We start from the raw sequence: 24,863 nt of genomic DNA on the forward strand, positions 1-24,863 counted from the left end.
TAGTTTTAACGCCTGGCTGCGTTCGCCTTGGGAAAACACACTTTAAAGAATGGCCAAGTACCTCAGCAGTCGCGGTGAACTGCACAAGATTGAAAGCACCACGCCAACCCAGCGCTGGCCACCGTCCCCGCTGAACCCCGCCAACACCGCTAAGGACCCACCCATGTTTTCTGCTAATCATTTTTTTTCCTAAACAGCTCTGCACAGCCTTTCCTCATTCGGTTCCCGCTCTCCCCACCCACTCTGCATTCGACCCGAGGTTTCCAGTCCCCAGCTGGACATCACAGTAAAGACTACCACTCAACAGCCGGCCAGAGCCCCAGCCGCAGCGCAGGGGGCAGCTCCCCGCGCTCTCCGCCAGGCCCTCGGCCAGCCAGCCGTCACTCGGCCGCTAGTGATTGACAGGCGGCGGCAGCTATGGGCCGTGGAGGTGGGACGATGCGTCACTTCCTGGTCTTTTGGGGGAGCCGGGATATATAAGCGCGGTGCTCACGCAGCGCTCTCGCTTACACAGTATGGCCGGCGACATTAGCTAGCGCTCGCTCTACTCTCTCTAACGGGAAAGCAGCGGACTACAAGAGACTGAACTGTATCTGCCTCTATTTCCAAAAGACTTACGTTCAACTTTCGCTCACACAAAGCCGGGAAAATTTTATTAGTCCTTTTTTTAAAAAAAGTTAATATAAAATTATAGCAAAAAAAAAAGGAACCTGAACTTTAGTAACACAGCTGGAACAATCCGCAGCGGCGGCGGCAGCGGCGGGAGAAGAGGTTTAATTTAGTTGATTTTCTGTGGTTGTTGGTTGTTCGCTAGTCTCACGGTGATGGAAGCTGCACATTTTTTCGAAGGGACCGAGAAGCTGCTGGAGGTTTGGTTCTCCCGGCAGCAGCCCGAGGCAAACCAAGGATCTGGGGATCTTCGCACTATCCCAAGGTGGGTCCCCGGGGCGCTCGCTGACATCCGGGCCTGGGGACTGTCGCCGCCGCCGAGGCACCAGCCACGGGCGGGGCCCGAGTTCCCTCCGCCTTCAGGTGGGGGCAGGTCTGCGGCCGGGGGTCGCTTCGGCGGCCTTGGAAGGTTCGCGGTTTGGGGGAGAGCGGCCGTGTCCACGCGGGCCGGAGCCGGCTTCTCCCGCGGTGGTTGCGGCGCCTGGCACTGTCCTGGGGGAGGGGAGGAGGCCGGCGCGGCCGCGTGCTCAGGTAAAGTCCCGCGCTGGGCGGCGGGAGGCGCGGCCCGGGGTGGTTTTGCGGCCCTCGCCTCCCGACGTTCCTCTCCGTAGTAGTTGGCGGCAGGGGCGTCAGGTGGGGGTCGGGGCGCCTGCGCGGGTTGCCTCCGGCAGGTGTGGCTCGGCGGGCTTAGTCAGGCGCTAATTCGGGCGTGCCCGCTTCGGGGAAGGGAGGGCGGGAGCGGCGCTCTTTCTTGCCGCGGGCGCGGACAGGAGGGGCCCTCCCGGCCTTGTCTGAGGGGCTGGCGAACAGGCCTCCCACCCGCGGTGGCCGCGGGCAGCATGTGGCGCTCGGGCGGCGGGGATTGGGCGGGAGCAGTTGTGTCGCAGTGGCGGGGCCCCACCGCTGCCCTAACGTGCTCTGCGCCAGAGCCTTTTCGGGGCGGCTGGGCAAACGGAGCAGTCCCCGGGGCCGCCCTCGACACGGCCGCTGAGCCCGCCGAGGGCTGCTCCCCAGTCTCTTGACCTTGGGTTGTGTAACCTGCTACGGAGCCGGCGGGAGAGGTGCGGGTGGCGGGAGGCCCGCCTGCCCCAGGACATAATGCCTCTAATGCCTTAAGCTTGAGCAAAGGAATCTGGGGCCCACTCCTACTGCCGGCCGTCACGCGAGACATACTTGGGCTGACTGCGCCGAAGAGGCGTGTTAGTTGGTATTGCTGTGGAAATCCATACTTAAATAAAAGCCCGGAGATCCCGTGGATGCTTGGGCCTTGTTCCCGGCAGCGGTCGCACCGGTGGCCACCCATGGCCTTCCTAGGCCCTGCCACCGGATCCCCGGCTCCTCTGCGCACAAGTGCGGCTAGAGTGGCCGTGCTACGGAGTAACCGGCGTGGCCAGCTTCATTGAGAGGCGGCGACCAATGGGCTCCTGGGCCCGACTCAGAGCCTGGCCCCAGGGTGTGGGCCAATGGGCGTTTTAGGAATGTTAGCTAATCTCGGAGCTGTCCCTTGACAAAAAGCAACTGGAAAAGGGAATCCAGGCAGACACGTGCTACCGAGACTTTAAGGCACCATGGGAAACCCAGTTTCTAGCAGTATATCTCGAACGATTCCGTTGTAGAAAAAAGCTACTAGTGATAGCTAATATGTCACACATCTCATTTTTCAAGCTTCGTGTGACACTTAAAATGTCTATAGCGCTTACTACGTGCCAGGCTCACGTGCAGATTATAGGAAGCGGACTTTGGTCATGGAGAAGCTTAGTATTTCCTTCATTTCACAAATGAGAAGGCTGGTATTTGTGATAGGTGTGTGGTAAAAACGATTGTGATCAGGATAATTAACCTACAAAATCTTGGCAAGGAAGAACTGATGGGTAAGAACAGTTCTAGAAAACGAATAGCAGAAATTGTCACTTTGGCTTTTTAAATGTTTGAGCCCTTAAATAATAGTAAGTACATGTTCTTAATAAAGGGAAGAAGGTTTTGTTCTCCCCAAGTTCTTGGCGGTTTGGCTGTTTAGAGCTTCCTGAGTCAAAGTGGAGAGGGGGAAGAGGCTTTTAACAAAGCAGCCTGCTTTCTTTAAATGTTTAAGAATCCTTTTTACTTTGTACTTTGATCAGCCCAAATTGTTTTACTGCCCCAGTGTGGCTCTTAAAATCATGGCCAAAGTTGAACTTTGAAGGACAAAATATTCCCTGTAGAGTTCATGATTTAGTGCCATCCATTTTGTGGGCATGTAACATTCATTGAACAACTACTGGTAGTATACTGCCACATTGTAACTGTTGTAGATAAAGCAAGTTAAGCAAGAACGGAAAAATCTATTGATTTAACTAAGGTCCCCTGGTAACCTTCGTAGGAACATTTTTCAGCGACCACTCAACTGGTTAGGTTATTTACCGGGATGTTAAAAAAGCTTGAAATAGTAGGTGTTCGTTGAATCACCTAAAATCAACAGCCTAGCAAAGAGAGTATCGTCGATGGAGTCTGGTCTGTAGGGACATGGGCCCAGTCCCAGAGACCCTAGGGAAGGATAATCGGTTATCTAGAAGAATAAAGCATGACGCGTTTTACTCAAATGACATGATTAAATGCACAGCCTCTGGAATAACAAGATTTGAATTCAAACAGCATTTAATAGCTGTGTGAGCTGTTTCCTCATCTTTAAAATGGAGACAATAATGGCATATAGCTCATGGAAGTTGTGAAGAATAAATAGGTTAATATTTTATATGCAGTACTAAAGACAGGATCCCTCTATAGCCCAGGCTGGAGTGCAGTGGCACGATCATGGCTCACTGCAGCCTTGACCTCTTGGGCTCCATTAAGATGCGAATAAACTAAAAGTGGGTTAAAAGACGAACAGGCTGAATTAAACAAATTTGTTTATAAAGCATAATAAACATACGGACATAGAAAGGATTAAGAGAGTGAGAGGCTTAAATATCCAAAGAGAGCATTAGTGTTGATGCTAAAGACAAGGATAACAAGATAAAGATATTAGGGAGAAAAAACTCCTGGAAAAATAGCTTTCCAAAACTAACGCAAGAAGAAATAGAGAACCTAAAATAGTCCTAGAACAACACCTAAATAACTTGAATCAGTCAATCATCTAGGCCCAGATGGTTTCACTGGAGTGTTCTACATAATTCAAGGGAGAAAATATCCAACCTTTTTCACACATTCTTCTGGGAAACGACATACTTCCCTCAGTTTGCTCATCCCAAAGTCTGAAATATTTTTTTCTCCTACACGATATTTACCTTTCATATTTAGATCTGCAATCCATCTGGAATTGATTTTGTGTATGGTGTGAGGGAATAGAATTCACTTTAAACAAACTTGGCTCATCAGTGCAAGCTTTAATGCCAAGTTAAGCTGGAATCCTTTCTGAATATACACCTTTTTACTAAACACTGCTTTCCTCTTGTAGACCATTTAAGATAATTTATCTTAATAAGCGAACAAATTATGTAATACTGAGAAATTTAACAAAGAAAAATCTTGTATGATATAGCTTGGGTTAAACACTACTGTTGGAGAAAAGCAGCAGACCAGGTGTACCCAGATGAATAAAGGACAATTAAGGGAGAGGCAGTTTCTTAGGGGTAACCTGCAGTTTTCTTTAATTTTTCAGATTTTAGGGATGTTGAATAAAAATCAGTGACCATTTAAAAATGGTTTAGTTGTTGAATCAAAGTGCTGTAACAAACAAAAGCCTTTTATAAGAAATGGCAGCTTTAGGGAGGATGAGAGTAGTAAGGAGGAAATCTGTTAGAAAATAGAAAATTTTGCTGGGAAAAGTGATTTTTTCAGGACTGGAAATCCTATTCTGTGCTTTACTCAGATTTTATAAACTAAAACATAATTTTTAGTAAAGGATTGGGGCAGTTGCAAAGATAGTCATACCTCAGCTTAACTTTCCCCAAACTCATGCCTTCTTTGACTACGTCATTATGCAGTATTATCGCACTATCAATAATTTACATTGCAGGAATTTACAACCCATTGCCAAAAAACCTTTTAGTGTAATGTTTCAGGGTAAAAATGCTTCCTACTAAAGAATTAAGCTTCTCGTTACATTCCTCCCAGCAGTTTCAAAAATATTTCAGGGCTGGGCTTGGTGGCTCATGTCTAATCCCAGCACTCTGAGAGAGGCCAAGGAGTTTGAGACCAGTCTGGGCAACATAGTGAAATCCTGACTCTACAAAAAAAAATTATCTGGGCATGCTGGTCCATCCTGGTGTGTGTCTGCAGTCCCAGCCACCCAGGAGGCTGAAATGGGAGGATTTTTTGAGCCATTGGGGGATTGAGGCTGCAGCAAAATGAGATTGCACCAGTGCGCTCCATCTGGGTGACAGAGTGAAACCCTGTCTCAACAACAACGAAAAGATTTCAACTGTTGTTTACAAACCATGTATCTTTAAGAAGCGCATGTTGAAAGTAGCAGAAAACTGAGAGGAGTATCCCGATTTGGGGTAAAAATTTGAGACAGAGAAACAATAATGTGATTATAATAGTGTGGCTGCATTCTAGGTTCATATCTTTGAACAAAAGGAGGAGGCTTATTTCTCAGGGTATCTGAATTCACTGCCCCAGGAAGGCATCCTCAGAATCTAACTTCTGGTCAGTCTAGCTTTACTCAAGAATAATACGGTTTTAGGATGCCTTTGACCTAAAGACTGCTTACTACCTGGGGTAGAGGCACCCTGATGAATGTACTGTAATGAGAGTCTCTAAAACAGACCTAAAAATATGAGGTAAGCTCAGAATTGGGAAGCTGCAGTGACTTTGGATAAATTACCTGAACTCTGAAACTAGCTAGTTTTACATTAGAAAGTAATGAGTAATCTAATGACCTGGAAGCTTTTCAAATAAAAATTTCCAGGCATCATCCTCAGAAAGTGTCTGACCTAACTGGATATGGGAATAGGATCTATGTAGTCATTTTTCAGGTGATTAGAGCATAACCCTGCAGTAATGGGTTCCTTCTATATTTAAGTCCTTTGTCTTTTTTTTTTTTTTTTTTTTTTTTGACACTCTCAGTCACCCAGGCTGGAGTGCAGTGGTCACATCTCAGCTCACTGTAACCTCCTCCTCCCAGGTTCAAGCGATTCTACTGTCTCAGCCTCCCTAATAGCTGGTGGTACAGGTATGCGCCACCATGCCTGGCTAATTTTTGTGTTTTTAGTAAAAGACAGGGTTTTGCCATGTTGACCAGGCTGGTCTTGAACTCCTGACTTCCAAGTGATTAAGCCATCGCCCTGGTCCCTTTGTCCATTTTTTAATCACTTTTTTTTTTTGTTGAGTTGTGTGTAGGTGTTTCTTTTATTTTGGATATTGACCCCTTATGAGGTGACTTGCAAGTATTTTATTCTGTAGGTTGTCTTTTCACTCATTTCTTTTGATGTATAGAAATTTTTACATTTTAGGTTTTCAAGCTCCATTTGTCTGTTTTTGATTTTGTTGTATGTCATATCCAAGAAATCATTGTCAAATGTAATGCCTGAAGCGTTTACTCTATGTATTCTTCTAGGAGTTTTATTTCCTCTTAATGTTTAGGTCCTTGTTCCATTTTTAGTTAATTTTTGTTTATGATGTAAGGTAAGAGTCCAACTTAATTTTGTTTGCATGTGGACATCCCTTTTTCCCAGCACCATTTGTGGAAGAGACTGTTTTTCCCTGTTATGTAGTCTTGGGACTCTTGTTCAAGATACTTGACCTCATTTACTTCTTGTTTTGAGACAGCTTATCTTGCTGTCTCCCAGGCTAGAGTGCAGTGGTGTGATATTGGCACACTGCAACCTCCGCCTCCTGGGTTCAAGCGATTCTCCTGCCTTAGCCTCCCGAGTAGCTGGGACTACAGGTCTGTGCCACCACACCTGGCTAATTTTGGTATTTTTTAGTAGAGATGGGGTTTTGTTATGTTGGTCAGGCTGGTCTTGAACTCCTGATCTCAAGTGATCCGCCTGCCTTGGGCTCCCAAAATGCATTTAATCAGGCATAGAGAAGTCTTGTTATAATAATCTTGTCCCTGTAAACATTCCTAAGTTCTATTTTTATTAGATCTCGGCCTCTAAGAAAACATTTTAAATATAAAATGTGGCATGCCACTAAAGTGTTGTTTTTCAGACATACAATTTATGTGCTGTTATTAATATAGAACATCTATTTCTTTGGGATCATTTATCATGATCTCTGATTATATTTAATATTTTAGTACCTACACTTTAAGTGAAATTAGGGTGTCTCAACTTCAGCATTCTTGACATTTTGGTTCAGATAATTCACTGGTGTCAGTGACTATCCTGTTAATTATACCATGTGTAGCAGCATCCCTGGCCTCTGTCCTCTACATGCTGGCAACACCACTACCACCGCAGTTGTGATAAAAAAAAAAAAAAAAAGTCTCCAAATGTTGCCACATGTCTCCTGGGTGACAAAATTATCACAAGTTGAGAACCACTGAATTAGATCAAAGAAGTGGCTTTTTTTTTTTTTTTTTTTTTTTTTTTTGAGACGGAGTCTCGCTCTGTTGCCCAGGCTGGAGTGCAGTGGCCGGATCTCGGCTCACTGCAAGCTCCGCCTCCCGGGTTCACGCCATTCTCCTGCCTCAGCCTCCTGAGTAGCTGGGACTACAGGCGCCCGCCACCTCGCCCGGCTAGTTTTTTGTATTTTTTAATAGAGACGGGGTTTCACCGTGTTAGCCAGGATGGGCTCGATCTCCTGACCTCGTGATCTGCCTGCCTCGGCCTCCCAAAGTGCTGGGATTACAGGCTTGAGCCACCGCGCCCTGCCAGCAGTGGCATTTAAGATGAGAAAAAGGAATTCAAATCAGGAAATACTCAATCTACATATTTCTTTGTGTTTTATAAGCACCTAAGAATTGTGTGCTTTGAGCTATGTGCACATGCCTGTAATCCCAAATCCCAGCACTTTGGGAGGCTGAGGTGGGTGGATCGCTTGAGGTCAGGAGTTCGAGACCAGCCTGGCCAACATGGTGAAACGCCTTCTCTACTGAAAATACAAAAATAAATTAGCCGTGCATGGTGGCAGATGCCTGTAATCCCAACTACCCAGGAGGCTGGGGCAAGAAACTTGCTTGAACCTGGGAGGTGGAGTTTGCAGTGAGTTGATAGCGTGCCATTGCACTCCAGCCTAAGTGACAGAAAAAGACTCCATCTCAAAAAAAAAAAAATTGTGTGCTTGAATAGCTTTATAATAATTTCTAATGACTAGATCAGTATTATGTGATCTGTAATGTGAATAAATCCCAAAATTATCTAGCTGTCTTGCTTCTCTCTCTCTCGATTCTGCTTTATATCCATCAATTTGATTTATTGAACTCTATAAGAATTGCCAAATATAGATGAGTTTTGTAAACAGTTTATAATAGACTAGTGTTTCAAAGTCTCAGTGCATAGTATGCCTGGGAATGAAGCAGAGATGAGACCACCACCACTGCTGAGCCTGATAAAACATTCTAGCTTAATGCTATCTTTTTTTTTTTTCTTTTGAGACAGTCTCACTGTGTCACCCAGACTGGAGTGCGGTGGCGTGATCTTGGCTCACTGCAACCTGATTTAGAAAATGGCTCTGTCGACTGTATAAAGCACTTTGTCTTTTCCATCGTTAATTTGATCAGAAAGCAGACCACTGAAAACCTTCCCTCCAAAACGAGAGTCAGCAAACTTTCTGTAAAGGGCTAGAGAGTAAGTTTTAAATTTTGCAAGGCAGACAGTCTGTCGCAACTACTCATCTCTGCCCTTATAGGGAGAAAATAACCATAGTCAATGTATAAATGAATGGGTGTGGCTAGGTTCCAGTAGAGCTTTATTTACAAAAGCAGGCCATTTTTTCCCACAGAAATATGATAGAAATAATTTGTGCTGAAATTTTCAGCTGTTGCAGAGTTTTTCACCTCTTTTATGTACACATATAGCATTGTATTGACTTCTTCATTTTTCTTTCATCTATCTTGCCCTCTGATTTATTTTTCTTGAGCCTGGCAACTCTGGTAAGATGCCTTTATCATCACTAGGTTGATAGACAGTTTAACTGTTTGTCCTAGGGTGCTTAAAGTAATTGCTTTCTTTGATACTATGATTGAAAAATTCTGACTAGTGGAGCATTACTATTAGTTGAGGAAAGGTTTGGTTGGAGAATTTTATTAACTGTTGATGAATGAGTATAAGAGCATTTTGAAGCCAGATGGGTTGGCACGTGCCTATAATCCTAGCACTTTGGGAGGCTGGGGTGGGAGGATTTCATAAGCCCAGAAATTTGAGACAAACCTGGGCAATATAGGGAGACCTCATCTCTACAAAAAATTTAAAAATATATTAGTAAGGTGTAGTGATACATGCCTGTGGTCCCAGCTACTTGGGAGGCTGAGAAGGGAGGATCTCTTTGAGTCTGGGAGGCCAAAGCTCCAGTGAGCTGTGATTGTGCCATTGTTCTCCAGCCTGGGTGACAGTGAGACTGGCTCAAAAAACAAAAGGTTATTTCTTTCTGCCATTACAGAAGAAACATGCTACACTGTCTTCTTTTATTAAAATGCAATTAATAAACCCTGGACAGAATGCCTTGTTGAGCAGCTATCCAAGGACTCTAAGAAGTAAATTTTAGCAGGTGAAATGGAGAAGAAAGCCAGAACTTTAAATTCCACTGAACCACTAATTTCCTGTTTTTTTCCCCCTTTGGTATCTCCTCACTGATTTCTCCTGGGCTTGCCAGAAACCCAAAACTGAACAGTACGGGCAGGCAAAAATAGTTCCAAGAAAGGCTCTCTAGTTCTGGTCTGCAAAGAAAGAAAGAGAGGCCCCTTTGAGTCAGAGTGGAGGAAATCTCTTTTTTGCTTTTGTTTTTTTCTGTTCTGCCCCAACCCCCTTGTAGGCCTTTAGCAGCTGTGGCAGTTAGGCAGATACCTAAAACGACAAGAGAAGGGAATCGTTTTTTTGTTTGTTTGTTTTTGAGACGGAGTCTTGCTCTGTTGCCCAGGCTGGAGTGCAGTGGCGCGATCTCAGCTCACTTGCAAGCTCCATCTCCTAGGTTCACACAGTTCTTCTGCCTCCACGCTATTCTCCTGCCACAGCCTCCGGAGTAGCTAGGACTACAGGTGCCCGCCACCACGCCCGGCTAATTTTTTGTGGTTTTGGTAGAGACAGGAGTTCACCATATAGCCAGGATGGTCTCCATCTCCTGACCTCGTGATCCGCCTGCCTTGGCCTCCCAAAGTGCTGCGATTACAGGCGTGAACCCTCACGCCTGGCCAAAGCCCTGTTTTTATAGATAGTGGATGAAGAAGAGTCCTTCCCCTATCCCCTATGTGAGTCAGGCATTGTCAGAGAGATTATGGAGAGTTGAAGAAAAGTAAACCTATGAAGTTTTATATGAACGTTCCTTAGCCATTTTGCATAGATCTGACCCTAAACAGCACATCAGAGGTTTGAAAACTAAAATACAGGATAGACTGCCTCCCCAGGGCCAGCCTGGCTATTGGGTGGCAAATAAGTGGGACAGATGCAAATAGCATAGCAAAGGAGTTCATAACGAGCCTGACATTGGAACCATAACACAACCTACAAATGTTGAGTAAAAACTTGAAGCCTGAACCAAACCAGATTGTCTGCTAAACGTTTTTAAAAATCAAGACCTAGAATGATGTAACATGTCAAAATATCCAGGATGCAACCCTAAATTAGGTGACATACCCAAAACCAGGAAAATCTTAACATCTCGAAGGAAAAAACAGCAGACACCAACCTCAAGGTGACATGGACCACGATTTTAAAGTATCTGTGCTACAAGTTGTAAGGGTGAATACTTTTTATTTTAACAGAGAGTCTTGCTTTGTTGCCCTGGTTGGAGTGTAGTGGTGTAATCATGGTTCATTGCACCCTCCACCTCCTGGGCTCAAGCAAACTTCCCACATCAGCCTACTGAGTAGCTGGGACTACAGGCCTACACCACCACTCCCAGCTGCCTTTTTTCTTTTTAAGAGACTGGCTATTGCTGTGTTGCCCAGGCTGGTGTTGAACTTCTGGCCTTGTGATCCTTCCTTCTTGGCCTCTCTGAACCACAGTGCCTGACCACAACAGCCTTTTAAAAAAGAGAAAACAAAAATAAGAAAGGAAAAGATTGTTACATTGTTTGGTTCAGCCAGGGACCCTGTTGTTAAAAGTCTTAATAGAAATGGTGAGTATAACTGAGAAAGGGAGGGTGGGATTTGTTAGTGCATCCAGTGGGTAAAAAAGAACATGTGCAAGAGTGGTAAGTTATAGTGGGAAGTCAGTAGGTGATGACTTAAGCAGGTAGCATTATTGATGGACCTGAATTAGATAAGCTCTTTAAAAATCTGAAATTTTAATGCTTCAAATACTTAAATCATAGTTGGTATTTTTATTTACCTTCATATTCAGGAATGGGAGTCTTAATAGTAGATAATTTTTGCAAGGATTTTGTAAATTTATCTTAGTCAAGTGAAGCAGGATTTCATTCCCACGAGTAAAATTTGTTTATTTTTTTGAGATGGAGTTTCACTTTTATCGCCCAGGCTGGAATGCAGTGGTGTGATCTCGGCTCACTGCAACCTCCATCTCCGTGTTCAGTCTCCTGCCTCAGCCTCTGGAGTAGCTGGGATTATAGGCGCCCGCCACCACGCCCAACTAATTTTTGTATTTTTAGTAGAGACGGGGTTTCAACACGTTGGCCAGGCTGATCTCAAACTCCTGACCTCAGGTTATCCACGCGCCTCGGCCCCCCAGAGTGCTGGGATTACAGCGTGAGCCACTGTGCCTGGCCAAGTTTTTTTTGTTTTTTGTTTTTGAGACGGAGTCTCCCTCTGTTTCCCGGGCTGGTATGCAGTGACAAGATGTCAGCTCACTGCACCCTCCACCTTCAAGTGATTCTTCTGCCTCAGCCTCCTGAGTAGCTGAGATTACAGGCGTGTGCCACCACACAAGCCAGGGGTAATTTCAAGGGTTGTCACAGTATATGTCCCGCATATGTATTCTTTGCATATATGAACAAATTGTTAGCACCTTTTTAAAAGAACCTTAATTTTTTTTAATAGCTCTCTTTAAAAAGTTGTTTAGTCATGTTATAGTCAAATACAGGAAAGCTCTGTAATCATTAGCAAGCCTAACACATTAAATATTTTTGGATGGGTATTGGTACACAGATGGGTCAGTAACAGTTTCTTATAGCAAAATGGTGAGACACACACAAAATTCTACCAGGCTTGTTTGGTATTGTGCTTGCTTTTTAATACAAACGAGTAAAACATTTTGCTGTTGGATTTCACTCAGACGTTCTTATCTGGTTAACAAATGATTTGCCAGCTGGGCACATTGGCTCACGCCTGTAATCCTAGCACTTTGGGAGGCCGAGGCAGGCGGATCACCTGAGGTCAGTAGTACGAGACCAGCCTGGCCAACATGGTGAAACCCTGTCGCCACTAAAAATACAAAAATTAAAATTAGCCAGGCGTGGTGGTGCGTGCCTGTAATCCCAGCTGCTTGGGAGGTGGAGGTTGCAGTGAACAGAGATCTTGCCACTAGACTCCAGCCTGGGTGGTAGAGCAAGACTCAGTCTCAAAAAAAAAAAAAAAAAGATTTGCCATTTTTGTGAGTTATAGAGCAATGGCCTATCAGATATCATGGGGCTTAAAAATTTTTCTTCTTTTTTTTAAAGACCTAGGGTATTGCTCTATCGCCCAGGTTGGTCTCAAACTCCTGAGCTTAAGCCATCCCAATCCCAAAGTGCTAGGATTACAGGCGATTCTCCTGCCTCAGTCAGCCTCCTGAGTAGCTGAGATTATAAGCACCCACCACCACACGTGGTCTCAAACTCCTGACCTCAAGTGATCCACCTGCCTTGGCCTCCCAAAGTGCTGGGATTACAGGTGTGAGCCACCGTGCCCGGCCTAGAAAATATTTCTGGCAAACAACTGGGCATGGTGGCACATGCTTGTGGTTCTGGTTACCTGAGAGACTGAGGCAAGAAAATTGCTTGAGCCTGGGAGGTCAAGGTTGAACTGAGCTGTGATTGCACCACTGCACTCCAGCCTGGGCGACAGAGTGAGACCCTGTCTCAAAAAATAATAATATCTGGTCATGTTAAGCTGTTCCATGGAATTACATTGTCTTTTTATAATGGGCACACTGATGAAAGAATCAATACTTTCCTAATTCTATCTCAGGCAAATTAAGACTAGTTTCTTCATGTCCATATGACCTCCATTGCTATGGTTGCTTGTACTACACATTTCCTGCTAAATGGGCTTTCTCATTGCATTTGGAGAGCTGTGTAGTATTCCCAAAGTCTTCTAGGTGTGCTTATGATTGGCAAAGTAATTCCAGTTTTTTGTAAGTGCTATAAGGGTAACATCACTCACTCTGTCCAGACAGTTAGGCTTTTAAATCTCTATGCCAATTAGATTGGTAAAATTATGCTCTTTTTTTGAAGTGTTTCTTAAGGTTAAAAATCTGCACATTTTAGAGACAAAGTATCCCATTGAATTTCTATAATCATTGATGAGTTAATGGTTTACCTTGGTTTATGGACCTTTGAACATTTTTTTGCCTATTTTTCTTTTAGTAATTTGTAAATACATAGTATAATGACCTTTTTTTTCCATATATAGCATAATATACCTGTCATTTATCTGGATATGTCAATGTAGATTATTTTGAAAGAAACTAAATGTTGGTGTACAGTATTAATTAAAAATGTGGTCTCTTCGTGGGAAAAAGTGTGAGCTTTGTAATTTTTATGAGTAGGTGGGTACTGTTGTGGATTAATCATAATTTTTTTTGTTAAATGATAGATCTGAGTGGGACGTACTTTTGAAGGATGTGCAATGTTCAATCATAAGTGTGACAAAAACTGACAAGCAGGAAGCTTATGTACTCAGGTAAGTCCTGTGAAACAAGTGCTAGGTTGAAACAAGTGTTAGCTCATTTCAGTCCTAATCATAATGTGAAACAGTAAGTTCCTCTCAGTTGTAGTTCTGGGTTTTTTTTTGTTTGGTTTGGGTTTTTGAGACTTAGTTTCACTCAGTCACCCAGGCTGGAGTGCGGTGGCGTGATCTCAGCTCACTGCATCCGCCGCCTCCCTGGTTCAAGCAATTTTCCTGCCTAAGCCTCCTGAGTAGCTGGGATTACAGGCACCCTCCATCACACATGGCTAATTTTTGTATTTTTAGTAGAGACGGGGTTTCATCATGTTGGCCAGGCTGGTCTTGAACTGCTGACCTCAGGTGATCCACCCGCCTCGGCCTCCCAAAGTGCTGGGATTATACATGTGAGCCACTGCACTCCGCCTTTTTTATACATTATTTTTAAGAATATGGTATAAAAGGAAACGTTTAGTGTAACATGGATGTTTCTAGGATGTAGGTTTCGAAGCCTCACCGGATAGTTCAAGGTGGTTGCCATCTTTTCCTCCCACTTAAGAAAGAAGTACCTTTTTTTTTTTTTGAGACGGAGTCTCACGCTGTTGCCCAGGCTGGAGTGCAGTGGCGCGATCTCGGCTCACTGCAAGCTCCGCCTCCTGGGTTCACGCCATTCTCCTGCCTCAGCCTCCTGAGTAGCTAGGACTACAGGCGCCCGCCACCGCGCCCGGCTAATTTTTTGTATTTTTAGTAGAGACGGGGTTTCACTGTGGTCTCAATCTCCTGACCTTGTGATCCGCCCGCCTCGGCCTCCCAAAGTGCTGGGATTACAGGCTTGAGCCACCGCGCCCGGCCGAAAGAAGTACCTCTTAATCAGAAGTTCAGGCAAAGGGAAAGTTAGCTTTGCTATACAAATACAGTTGTCTAATTGGTATATAAAAGCTCATCACCTTTTTTATAGTTGCAGAGTTAATTTATTCAATAAATACTTTGAATGAATGCTTATAGTATATATTGTGTATATATTGTGATGGACCTTGCAGGGAGATACTGGACTAAACAGCCCCCCCACCCTTGTTTTTTTTTTTTTTTTCTTTCTTTTTTTCTTTTTTACCCCCTGAGACGGAGTCTCACTCTGTCCAGGCTGAAGTCCAGTGGTGCAATCTCATCTCACTGCAACCTCTGCCACCCAGGTTCAAGCAATTCTCTTGCCTCAGCCTCCCAAGTAGCTGGTATTACAGGCACCTGCCACCGTGCTTGGCTAATTTTTGTATTTTTAGTAGAGATGGGGTTTCGCCATCTTGGTCAGGCTGGTCTTGAACTCCTGACCTCGTGATCCACCCACCTCGGCCTCCTAAAGTGCTGGGATTACAGGTGTGAGCCACCATGCCTGGCGTCTCTCTTTTTTTTTTTAAACTAAGTTTATATTATAAATATACTAATGTTTATGAAAATGCTTACCATGTGCCAAGCCCTGGGGATGTTTTGTATACTAGAAAAAAAGAATACTGTAGTGTGTAACTTGCTTCCTTGAGATCCTAATATTTAAAAATACTAGCCAAAATTGTAAATAATTAAATTGGTTGATTGCACCCTCAGTAGTATATTAGTATTGTTATAATATTGTGACTTTTTTCAACTGCAGTGAGAGTAGCATGTTTGTCTCCAAGAGACGTTTCATTTTGAAGACATGTGGTACCACCCTCTTGCTGAAAGCACTGGTTCCCCTGTTGAAGCTTGCTAGGGATTACAGTGGGTTTGACTCAATTCAAGTAAGTAGCAAACTTTTAAATATTTTTTCAGGCATAAATGTTAGAGTTCTTATCCTGTAATATGCAAAGTAAATAAATTTATATACTTACTGCCTTTGTTACAATGCATGTAAACACGTGGTAAGGTGTTCATACCTTAGAAAGAGATCTGATTCTCAAGAACAGCAGAAAATATGAAAGAAGCAGAGAATGAGTTAGGATGAAATTCAAGTGGGAGAAAGAAATGAAGAAGCCAGACACTTCCAGTAGTTAATTTCTTAACATGGTTACTTATAATAATAGAGAAATGGTAAGAAAAGAAGGAAAAGCAAAATGTCATTACCGAAATTTTCCAGTCTTTATAATGAGTAAGGTCAAAGAGCAACAGTCAGTATTGAGTTAAATTCTCATACTCTTCAATAACTAAAGTGTTTTTACCTAGAGTATAATTTTCTGATTAGTGGTTGTCACATTTTATTTTATTTTTTATTTTTTTGAGATGGAGTTTCGCTCTAGTTTCCCAGGCTGGAGTGCAATGGCACAATCTCAGCTCACTGCAATCTGCACCTCCCAGGTTCAAGCGATTCTCCTGCCTCAGCCTCCCAAGTAGCTGGGATTACAGGCGCCCACCACCACGCCCAGCTAAATTTTTTGTATTTTTAGTAGAGACGGTGTTTCATTATGTTGGCCAGGCTGGTCTCATAACTCCTGACCTCAGGTGATCCACCCGCCTTAGCCTCCTAAAGTTCTGGGATTGCAGGCGTGAGTCACTGCACCCGGCCTGAGTTTTAATCTTTAACTTCTTAAGGAAAGGATGGATTGTCATTAGTACTCAGTACAGTTTTTTTTGTTGTGAATTGATCCTTGTAAGAAATCTAAAGCAATGTGTGCTTAACTTGGATCACTGATGCTTAAAACTAGTATGTTATTTCCCCCAAATTTTTGCTTACATGACTATTAATAAGCCCAGTTTAGAAACTACTGTTCTAGAAAGGAATATACTTGGTGTTAATAGTTGTTATGACCCATCATGCCTAGACTGGGCTTTTTTTAAAAAAAAAAAAAAGAGGGAGAGATGGAGCCTCAGTATGTTGTACAGGCTGGACTCCTGGACCAAGTGATCCTCCTGCCTCACCCTCCTAATAGCAGAACCTACAGACATATGTTACCATGCCCAGCTAAAATATTTGAGTTTTGATTTTGCCGAGTTTTAGTATGTGGGAAATAGTTGATTAGCTTCAAAAAGTGATAGAATTCTACAGCTAAAAGTTATCTTTTTTTTTTTTTCTTTTTTAATAAAGAGCTTCTTTTATTCTCGTAAGAATTTCATGAAGCCTTCTCACCAAGGGTACCCACACCGGAATTTCCAGGAAGAAATAGAGTTTCTTAATGCAATTTTCCCAAGTAAGTTTAAATAAAATCTAAACCTGTTATCTTCTTAAAGATAGAAAGTGCAACCTTTCAGAGATCTTTCTATATGAGAGCATATGTATGCAGATACAGCACTCTACATACACTCATATTTGCTTTCCTTATGGGTTTTTTGGTTTGTTTTAGACGGGGGTCTCATTCTGTCACCCATGCTGGTACGGTGGTGTGATCATAGCTCACTGCAGCCTCAACATCCCAGGCTCAAGTGGTCCTCCCACCTCAGCCTCCCAAGTAGCTGGGGCTACAGGTGCACACCACCACACCTGGCACTATATATATATATATAATTTTTTTTTTTTTTTTAATTTTTAGTAGAGACAAGGTTTTGCCATGTTTGCCCAAGCCGGTCTTGAACTCCTGGACTCAAGGGTTCCACCTGCCTGATTTCCCAAAGTGCTAGGATTACAGGTGTGAGTTACTGCACCTGATCCGTATTTACTTTGACTTGGGTGTTTTAGGAGTACAGTAGTGATCTTTATATAACCTGTAATTCAAAATATGCAGAATTTATAAAGAGCATTAAAATATCAGATAAAATATTTTTAGTTAAGAGAGATGAACAGATAAGTTTATTACAAATTATGTATACACATGCACTTGTAAAAATAATTGTGCGTCATAAATCAGTGGTGTTTAACGGATGGAATTTTAAAATGTAGAATTGATCACCTGCCACCTCTGGTTTTTCATATAGCATAGAGAGAGTTCATCTTCATCTGGCCAGTCACTCTATTTTGTGTCTCACTCTGGTTCTTTTTGCGTTTTTGTTTGTTTGAGACAAACTCTCATTCTGTCTTCCAGGCTGGAGAGCATTGGCATCATTATAGTTCACTGCAATGTCAAACTCTTGAGTTCAAGCACCCAGCTAATTTTTATTAAATTTTTAATAGAGATAGAGTCTCGCTATGTTGCCTAGGCTGGTCTTAAACTCCTGGCCTGTAGCAGTCCTCTGGCCTCAGTGGTTCTTAACCTATAGATCATAATGTCCTTTGACAATATGAACAAGGTTATATGATTCCCTCCAGAAAAATGCCTAGTGCTCTGCTCCAGCATTTTATATAACAATTGACCTTCCTTTTTAAAATTGCACAGTGTAAAGTAGTGTTTCCTGAATGAAATTGGTAAGGGTTTCTTTCATCCTTTTACTAAGCTTTTATTTATAGAGGTCAGGGAACTAAAGGTTATCTGATAACATCCTTACTTCCTAGATAAGGCTGAAAACCTAAGATAATTTAGTAACTTTGCACAAAGTCGCTTACAAGCATGAAAATCGAACTTAGCACATCTACTAATATGAAACCAAATCAGGCTAATCAGAGTGTTGGGTGTTTGGTGCAAATATCCACCAAGTCAGTCGATTCTCCTTATCTGGGAATTCACCTACTGTTTCCTTTCCTTTCACTGATGACATTTCTTTTTTCTTGAGACAGTGTGTCATTCTGTCGCCCAGGCTGGAGTGGAGTTGCATGATCTTGGCTCACTGCAACTTCCACCTCCCGGATTCAAGCAGTTCTCCTGCCTCAGCCTCCCAAGTAGCTGGGATTATAGGCGTGTACCAACACGCCCAGCTAATTTTTGTATTTTTCGTAGCAACGGGGTTTCATCATGTTGGCCAGGCTGGTCTCGAACTCCTGACCTCAAGTGATTTGCCCACCTCGGCCTCCCCCAGAAGGGGTGGGATTATAGGCATGAGCTACTATGCCCGGTCCACTCATGGATGACATTTCTAATAAGTGGCAAATAGTATCATTCTGCTTATTATGGAAGGGTAGTAACAAACCATCCTATTAAATGGATGTGTTATATTTATTTTGTGTTCTTTTCCCTCAACAGATGGAGCAGCATACTGTATGGGACGTATGAATTCTGACTGTTGGTATGTTTAGTACAATTTTGTGGATTTTTGTTGTCCTATGTAAGATTTAATTTAAACTGCCAATTGTCATTTTTAGGAACATTTTAAACTTTTATTTAGGTACTTATATACTCTGGATTTCCCAGAGAGTCGGGTAATCAGTCAGCCAGATCAAACCTTGGAAATTCTGATGAGTGAGCTTGACCCAGCAGTTATGGACCAGTTCTACATGAAAGATGGTGTTACTGCAAAGGATGTCACTCGTGTAAGCGTTTTTAGTAATAATTGGTGCTGGATTCTTCTGCATGGGGACTAAATTTTATTTTTCATTTTTTAACTTTTAAGTTCAGGGTTACAAGTGCAAATTTGTTACGTCGGTAAACTTGTGTCATGGGGGTTTGTCGAACAGAGTATTTCGTCACCCAAGGGTTAAGCCTAGCACCAGTTAGTTATTTTTCCTGGTCCTCTCCCTCCTCCCATCCTGGGACTAAATTTTGAACTCATTTGAAGTTTATTTGTCAAACCTTTGTTAAACTCGGTCTTTTTTCCCCCCAGGAGAGTGGAATTCGTGACCTGATACCAGGTTCTGTCATTGATGCCACAATGTTCAATCCTTGTGGGTATTCAATGAATGGAATGAAATCGGATGTGAGTAGTTATATGTATTGCTTAAATAATTATTTAAATATTTAAATATGTAATAGTCTTTCCATTCTTAACACTGTGAACTGTTTCTCTCAGGGAACTTATTGGACTATTCACATCACTCCAGAACCAGAATTTTCTTATGTTAGCTTTGAAACAAACTTAAGTCAGACCTCCTATGATGACCTGATCAGGAAAGTTGTAGAAGTCTTCAAGCCAGGAAAATTTGTGACCACCTTGTTTGTTAATCAGGTAATTTTATATTTTATTTTTAATCAGGTAATTTGGTTTTTAAAATCTAAAGGAAATGAGACTGAGGCCTAAGATGTATTCTAAGATAGCACATATACCAGCCACTCAGATATCCAGAAGTAATACTGTTTGAGGTTACTGGTAGCTGAGAAGCTTTGTTTCATTAGACCTATATCAGTCCTTGTTTTCTATCTAGCCAAATTGATGGGTTCCTTCTGTCTTGCTATTGACAGGCCTGGTGGGAGGAACCATAAGAAGCCCTGGTCCCTCCAGCACATAAGAAGGCAGCTAAAATAACTCAAATGCCTTAGTTTCATTAAGATAAAAGTCTGTCACTTAACTGTTTTGGTTGAAAACACTTCTCTGGATTGCAAACACTAATGGTTATTTAATTTTTTCCCCCAGAGTTCTAAATGTCGCACAGTGCTTGCTTCGCCTCAGAAGATTGAAGGTTTTAAGCGTCTTGATTGCCAGAGTGCTATGTTCAATGATTACAATTTTGTTTTTACCAGTTTTGCTAAGAAGCAGCAACAACAGCAGAGTTGATTAAGAAAAATGAAGAAAAAACGCAAAAAGAGAACACATGTAGAAGGTGGTGGATGCTTTCTAGATGTCGATGCTGGGGGCAGTGCTTTCCATAACCACCACTGTGTAGTTGCAGAAAGCCCTAGATGTAATGATAGTGTAATCATTTTGAATTGTATGCATTATTATATCAAGGAGTTAGATATCTTGCATGAATGCTCTCTTCTGTGTTTAGGTATTCTCTGCCACTCTTGCTGTGAAATTGAAGTGCATGTAGAAAAAACCTTTTACTATATGAAACTTTACAACACTTGTGAAAGCAACTCAATTTGGTTTATGCACAGTGTAATATTTCTCCAAGTATCATCCAAAATTCCCCACAGACAAGGCTTTCGTCCTCATTAGGTGTTGGCCTCAGCCTAACCCTCTGGGACTGTTCTATTAAATTGCTGCCAGAATTTTACATCCAGTTACCTCCACTTTCTAGAACATATTCTTTACTAATGTTATTGAAACCAATTTCTACTTCATACTGATGTTTTTTGAAACAGCAATTAAAGTTTTTCTTCTATGGGTTGAGTCCTTAAGAAAATGATTCCAGTTACTCATTTTGCATATTTACTATTTTAACATTATTGGACCCTGCATTTATAGTCCTTTGATTTCTTCCCTCTCCCTGGTGTCTCCCCCAAGACCCCAAATAAAGCAATACACTGTTAACACTGTGGGTTTATATATACTAATTCTATACCCCAGATGGGGAATGGAGGAGATGGTCCCTGGGCTTAATATTTAAAGGGCATGGGAATTTAGCCTCTCTTTTATTGTAATGTGCTCTTTTGGAAAATAGTTGATTAGCAGGGAAGACCCAGAGTTGTAGATTGAGATTAGGGTGTACTGGCTGAACTGTGGAAAACATACAATTCTGTGTTCCTCAGTAAATGAGATTAGCGTCTAATGAGTAGCACGCCTTTACTAACCTACTAAGTAGTAGTATAAAATGATTTTTTATTTAGTTAATTACCAGAGAGATTTAGCATAATTTTGTTCTGGATTCAGTAAATCAAGTCAGCTTGGATCATTCACCTTAACTTTTCCTTTAGCAGCCATTTCCACTAGTTTCCATTAAGTAGTGTTCTATAAACTTTGATCCAAAGCAGAATCAATGTCTTTTCCATCTTGTGACTTAAAATTCTGTGACTGTGATGCATGTGTGTTCTGACTTCATCTGTACCTCTAACCTATGGTGTTTCCCTCACCATGGCATTCATAGGATGAAATGAATGACTGCCCAGAATGAGAATTTGTCCAGATTATTCAGATAAACATCATAAAGTAGAATACATGAATAAATAAGTAGAACATAAATAAAATTCCAAAATACTCAATGAGAAATGACTAGTAATATAGGCTTTCAAGAGTTGGTACCTTTTAGCTATATTTGCAGATACTCTGGGATTTTAAGGAACTGAGAAAACAGCAAAGTTGACTAAATTCTATATTTCTTGTCCTCTAAATATTTTGATAATTTCTGGATTGATGCAGTGATGTTTTTGTTCCTTCCGTATTTATAAATGAAACACCTTTTTTTAGTGTTTCTAAACCTAAAATCTACTTGGTTTGAAATCAAGTGGTTGGAACACTGTTTGACTTTTATTTGAAGCATGTGGTTGATTGAAAATTTCATTGAAGTTTTCAGTCAGTGTGTAAGTTTGATTCTGTAATGAGCACAGCACCTAATATTTTGAGGAGCTCTGTTTTAAGGACCAATGCTTAAGGTGGACTTTGTTTGTAAACAGTATCCCAATAGATTTGTTGACTTGAGGTCTGTGGGTTTTTTTTTTTGATTGTTTTGTTTTTTTTCCTAATAGAATTAAGAATTCTAATGTTGACAAACTGCACAAATTTGTATGGGACAAAGCCTAGAAAAGAGAAATGTAGATTGAATCATAATCTAAATCATGGTTTGATAGAAGAGGGAAAGTTTTGGTGCCATAATTTCTCCTTTCACTGGTGTTGGACTTAAATCAATTGAAATGTATTTCTGTACCACAATTTACGCTTCAATAAAAGTTTAATTGTCTAGTGACATTCAGAAACTTTTCTGTTGCCCTGTTTTTTAAAGGAGGCTACTTGACCAAATACTCTATATCTGAAGTTTAAAAGCAATATAACAATGTGTATTTATGAGTTTGGAGTTAGAGAAAAGTTTAAAATCAATATAACAATGTGTATTTATGAGTTTGGAGTTAGAGAAAAGTTTAAAAGTGTTAGGTCCCAATCTTTATTATAGACTAGACTCTTAAAACATTGGTTGAGGATGATCAAACTATAAGTTTCCTTATTTCATTCATGGTTATTTCTATTAAGTAGAAAAAATGTATAAGCGTGATCATTTCCTTTTTTAACTTAGGGTCTTGTTCTTTTGTCCAGGGTGGAGTGCGGTGGCTGTTCACAGGTGCGGTCATAGCATACTGCTTCCTTGAACTCCTAGGCTCAAGCAGTCCTGCTGCAGCTTCCCAACTAGCTGGGACTGCAGGCTTCTGCCATCACACTTGGCTTTGCCATTTTCTTTATTTGGCAACATTTTAGTTCTACAGACAAATATGTAATAAGCTGAAAATGTTATGAAAATGTATATTCTGATCTTTCTCAGAATATGCTTCAGTTAGAAAATATTTCCTCAATTTTCATTAAAAACAGATGGTGTTCCTAGAAAAGCAAAATATTACGTATCTGTGCAATATGTAATTCACAAAATTCATTTGCCAAAAACAGGTGAGTGAATTTGGGGGTTCATTAGTAAGCAGTCATCAAGTTTCCATCATAGACACGTAAGTGGAAATGTTATATTATTTTATTCTCCTGGATGGACAATTGTGATGGATTTGTTGGGTTCTGGGCTTCAGGCTTTATAATCTCATCCACTTTGCCCTTCCTCTTGTCATAATAGAAGAGGTGCTCCTAATTTGGATTCCATCCTTTCCTGCTTTCAGAGACTGTCCTGTGATTTCCTAAAACATTTCCATTAGTTTGTTTGAATTTTCTGATTTTCTTCCCTTAGGGCCCTCCCGCAGGCCTCTGTGCTAGTGCCTTGAATGATGGCAAGTGACCAAAAAAAAATTTTTTTTTCTTTTTTTTAAAGACGTTCTTGCTCTGTCACCCAGGCTGGATGCAGTGGTGCGATCTAGGCTCACTGCAACCTCCACCTCCCAGGTTCAAGTGATGTGCCTCAGTCACCCAAATAACGGATTACAGGGATGTGCCACCACACCCAGCAAATTTTTGTGTTTTTAGCAGAGACAAAGTTTTACCCTGTTGGCCAGGCTGTTCTTGAACTCCTGACCTCAAGCAATACGCCCGCCCACCTTTGCCTCCCAGAGTGTTAGAATTACAGGCGTGAGCCACTGTGCCTGGTCAAGTGTCCAAATTCTTATTCCAAAACAACTTTAGACTGGGCGCCATGGCTGGACACCTGTAATCCCAAAAGTTTGGGAGGCTGAGGTGGTAGGATTGCTTGAGCCCAGGAGTTTGAGGCCAGCCTGAGCGACATAGCAAGACCCTGTCTCTACAATAAATAAAAGGAAGTTGAGACTGTAATGAGCTGTGATCACACCACTGTACTCCAGCCCGAGCAAAAGTGAAACCCTGTCTCAAAAACAAAAATCATGACTTGTGCAATAGCCACCAGTTTTCCTGGATTCTCAACAGAACCCTGTGGTGAAATTAGAAACAAAGCTAGAGGTATGTGACTTCAAGATGGTAAGAAAATCATCAAACAGATGTTAGCCCTTGTCAAGGGATACCTGATAAATTGTTGGATATATGGCCTAGGGGCCCAGACAATAGATTTTAGATTTGTAAACAATATGGAGGGTTTTTTGTTTTTGTTTTTGTTTTTTTTTTGAGATGGAATGTCGCTCTGTCACCAGGCTGGAGTGCAGTGGCGCCATCTTGGCTCACTCACACCTCCCGGGTTCAAGTGATAGCCTCCTAAGTAGCTGGGATAACAGGCATGACTGGCCAATTTTCTGTATTTTTAGTAGAGATGGGGTTTCACCATGTTGGCCAGGCTGGTCTCGAACTCCCAACCTCAGATGATCTGCCTGCCTCGGCTTCCCACAGTTCAGGGATTACAAAGTCTTAATATGGAGTCAATAGGGACAATTTTCAAACATACAAAGTAAACAAAATGGTACACTAAACCTTTATATACAAGTTTCAACACCATTCTAGTTAGGCATATCTGTCTACTAACTACATGCCCTTTTTCGATAAATTTAAATTGAAATGCATAAATCTAGCCGGGCACAGTGGCTCACGCCTGTAATCCTAGCCCTTCGGGAGGCCAAGGTGGGTGGATTAGCTGAGGTCAGGAGTTCAAGACCAGCCTGGCCAACATGGTGAAACCCCATCTCTGCTAAAAATACAAAAATTAGCCGTGAGTGGTGGCGCATGCCTGTAGACCAAGCTACACAGGAGGCTGAGGCAGAAGAATCACTTGAACCTGGGAGGCTGAGGTTGCGGTGAGTTGAGATTGCCACTGCACTCCAGCTTGGGCGACACAGTGAGACTTCATCTAAAAGATATATATGCATACACACAAATCTAAGCTATAATTTTGATAAATGATTCTCCTTCGCCCACACCTTACCAGGACAAAAGGAGCTCATTTACCTCTACCCAGGCAATTAAGCAATCTCCTACCACCACCATATTCAAATGTTTTCATCATAGACTAGGGTTCATTTTTACTTTCCTTCCCTAGAACTTTGTAATTCTTTCAGCATAAACATTGTTGAAGTTCAACAGTCCTTATTGAGTAGGACTCTATTGTATGAAT

The 24,863-nt window shown here is 42.0% G+C and overlaps 1 protein-coding gene and 1 long non-coding RNA gene across 2 annotated transcripts in view; one reads left to right on the plus strand and one right to left on the minus strand.

Annotated features, from left to right (window-relative positions):
• The first annotated feature begins 496 nt into the window (after positions 1 to 496).
• Positions 497 to 22,119, plus strand: LOC105492077 (adenosylmethionine decarboxylase 1). The gene is made up of 9 exons (XM_011758960.3): positions 497 to 934; positions 13,496 to 13,582; positions 15,207 to 15,333; positions 16,614 to 16,716; positions 18,577 to 18,619; positions 18,719 to 18,863; positions 19,154 to 19,246; positions 19,340 to 19,495; positions 19,901 to 22,119. Exons 1-9 carry the CDS (start codon positions 825 to 827, stop codon positions 20,039 to 20,041), a joined length of 1,005 nt encoding a protein of 334 aa, XP_011757262.1. The 5' UTR covers positions 497 to 824; the 3' UTR covers positions 20,042 to 22,119.
• Positions 10,116 to 24,863, minus strand: part of LOC105492076 (uncharacterized) — a 101,672-nt gene continuing 86,924 nt past the window's right edge. The window contains exon 7 of the long non-coding RNA XR_011623290.1: positions 10,116 to 10,767. This is a non-coding gene — a long non-coding RNA (uncharacterized lncRNA). The remainder of the gene's footprint in view (positions 10,768 to 24,863) is intronic.

This window comes from Macaca nemestrina, chromosome 5, assembly GCF_043159975.1.
Source record: "Macaca nemestrina isolate mMacNem1 chromosome 5, mMacNem.hap1, whole genome shotgun sequence".
Taxonomy (NCBI): Eukaryota; Metazoa; Chordata; class Mammalia; order Primates; family Cercopithecidae; genus Macaca; species Macaca nemestrina.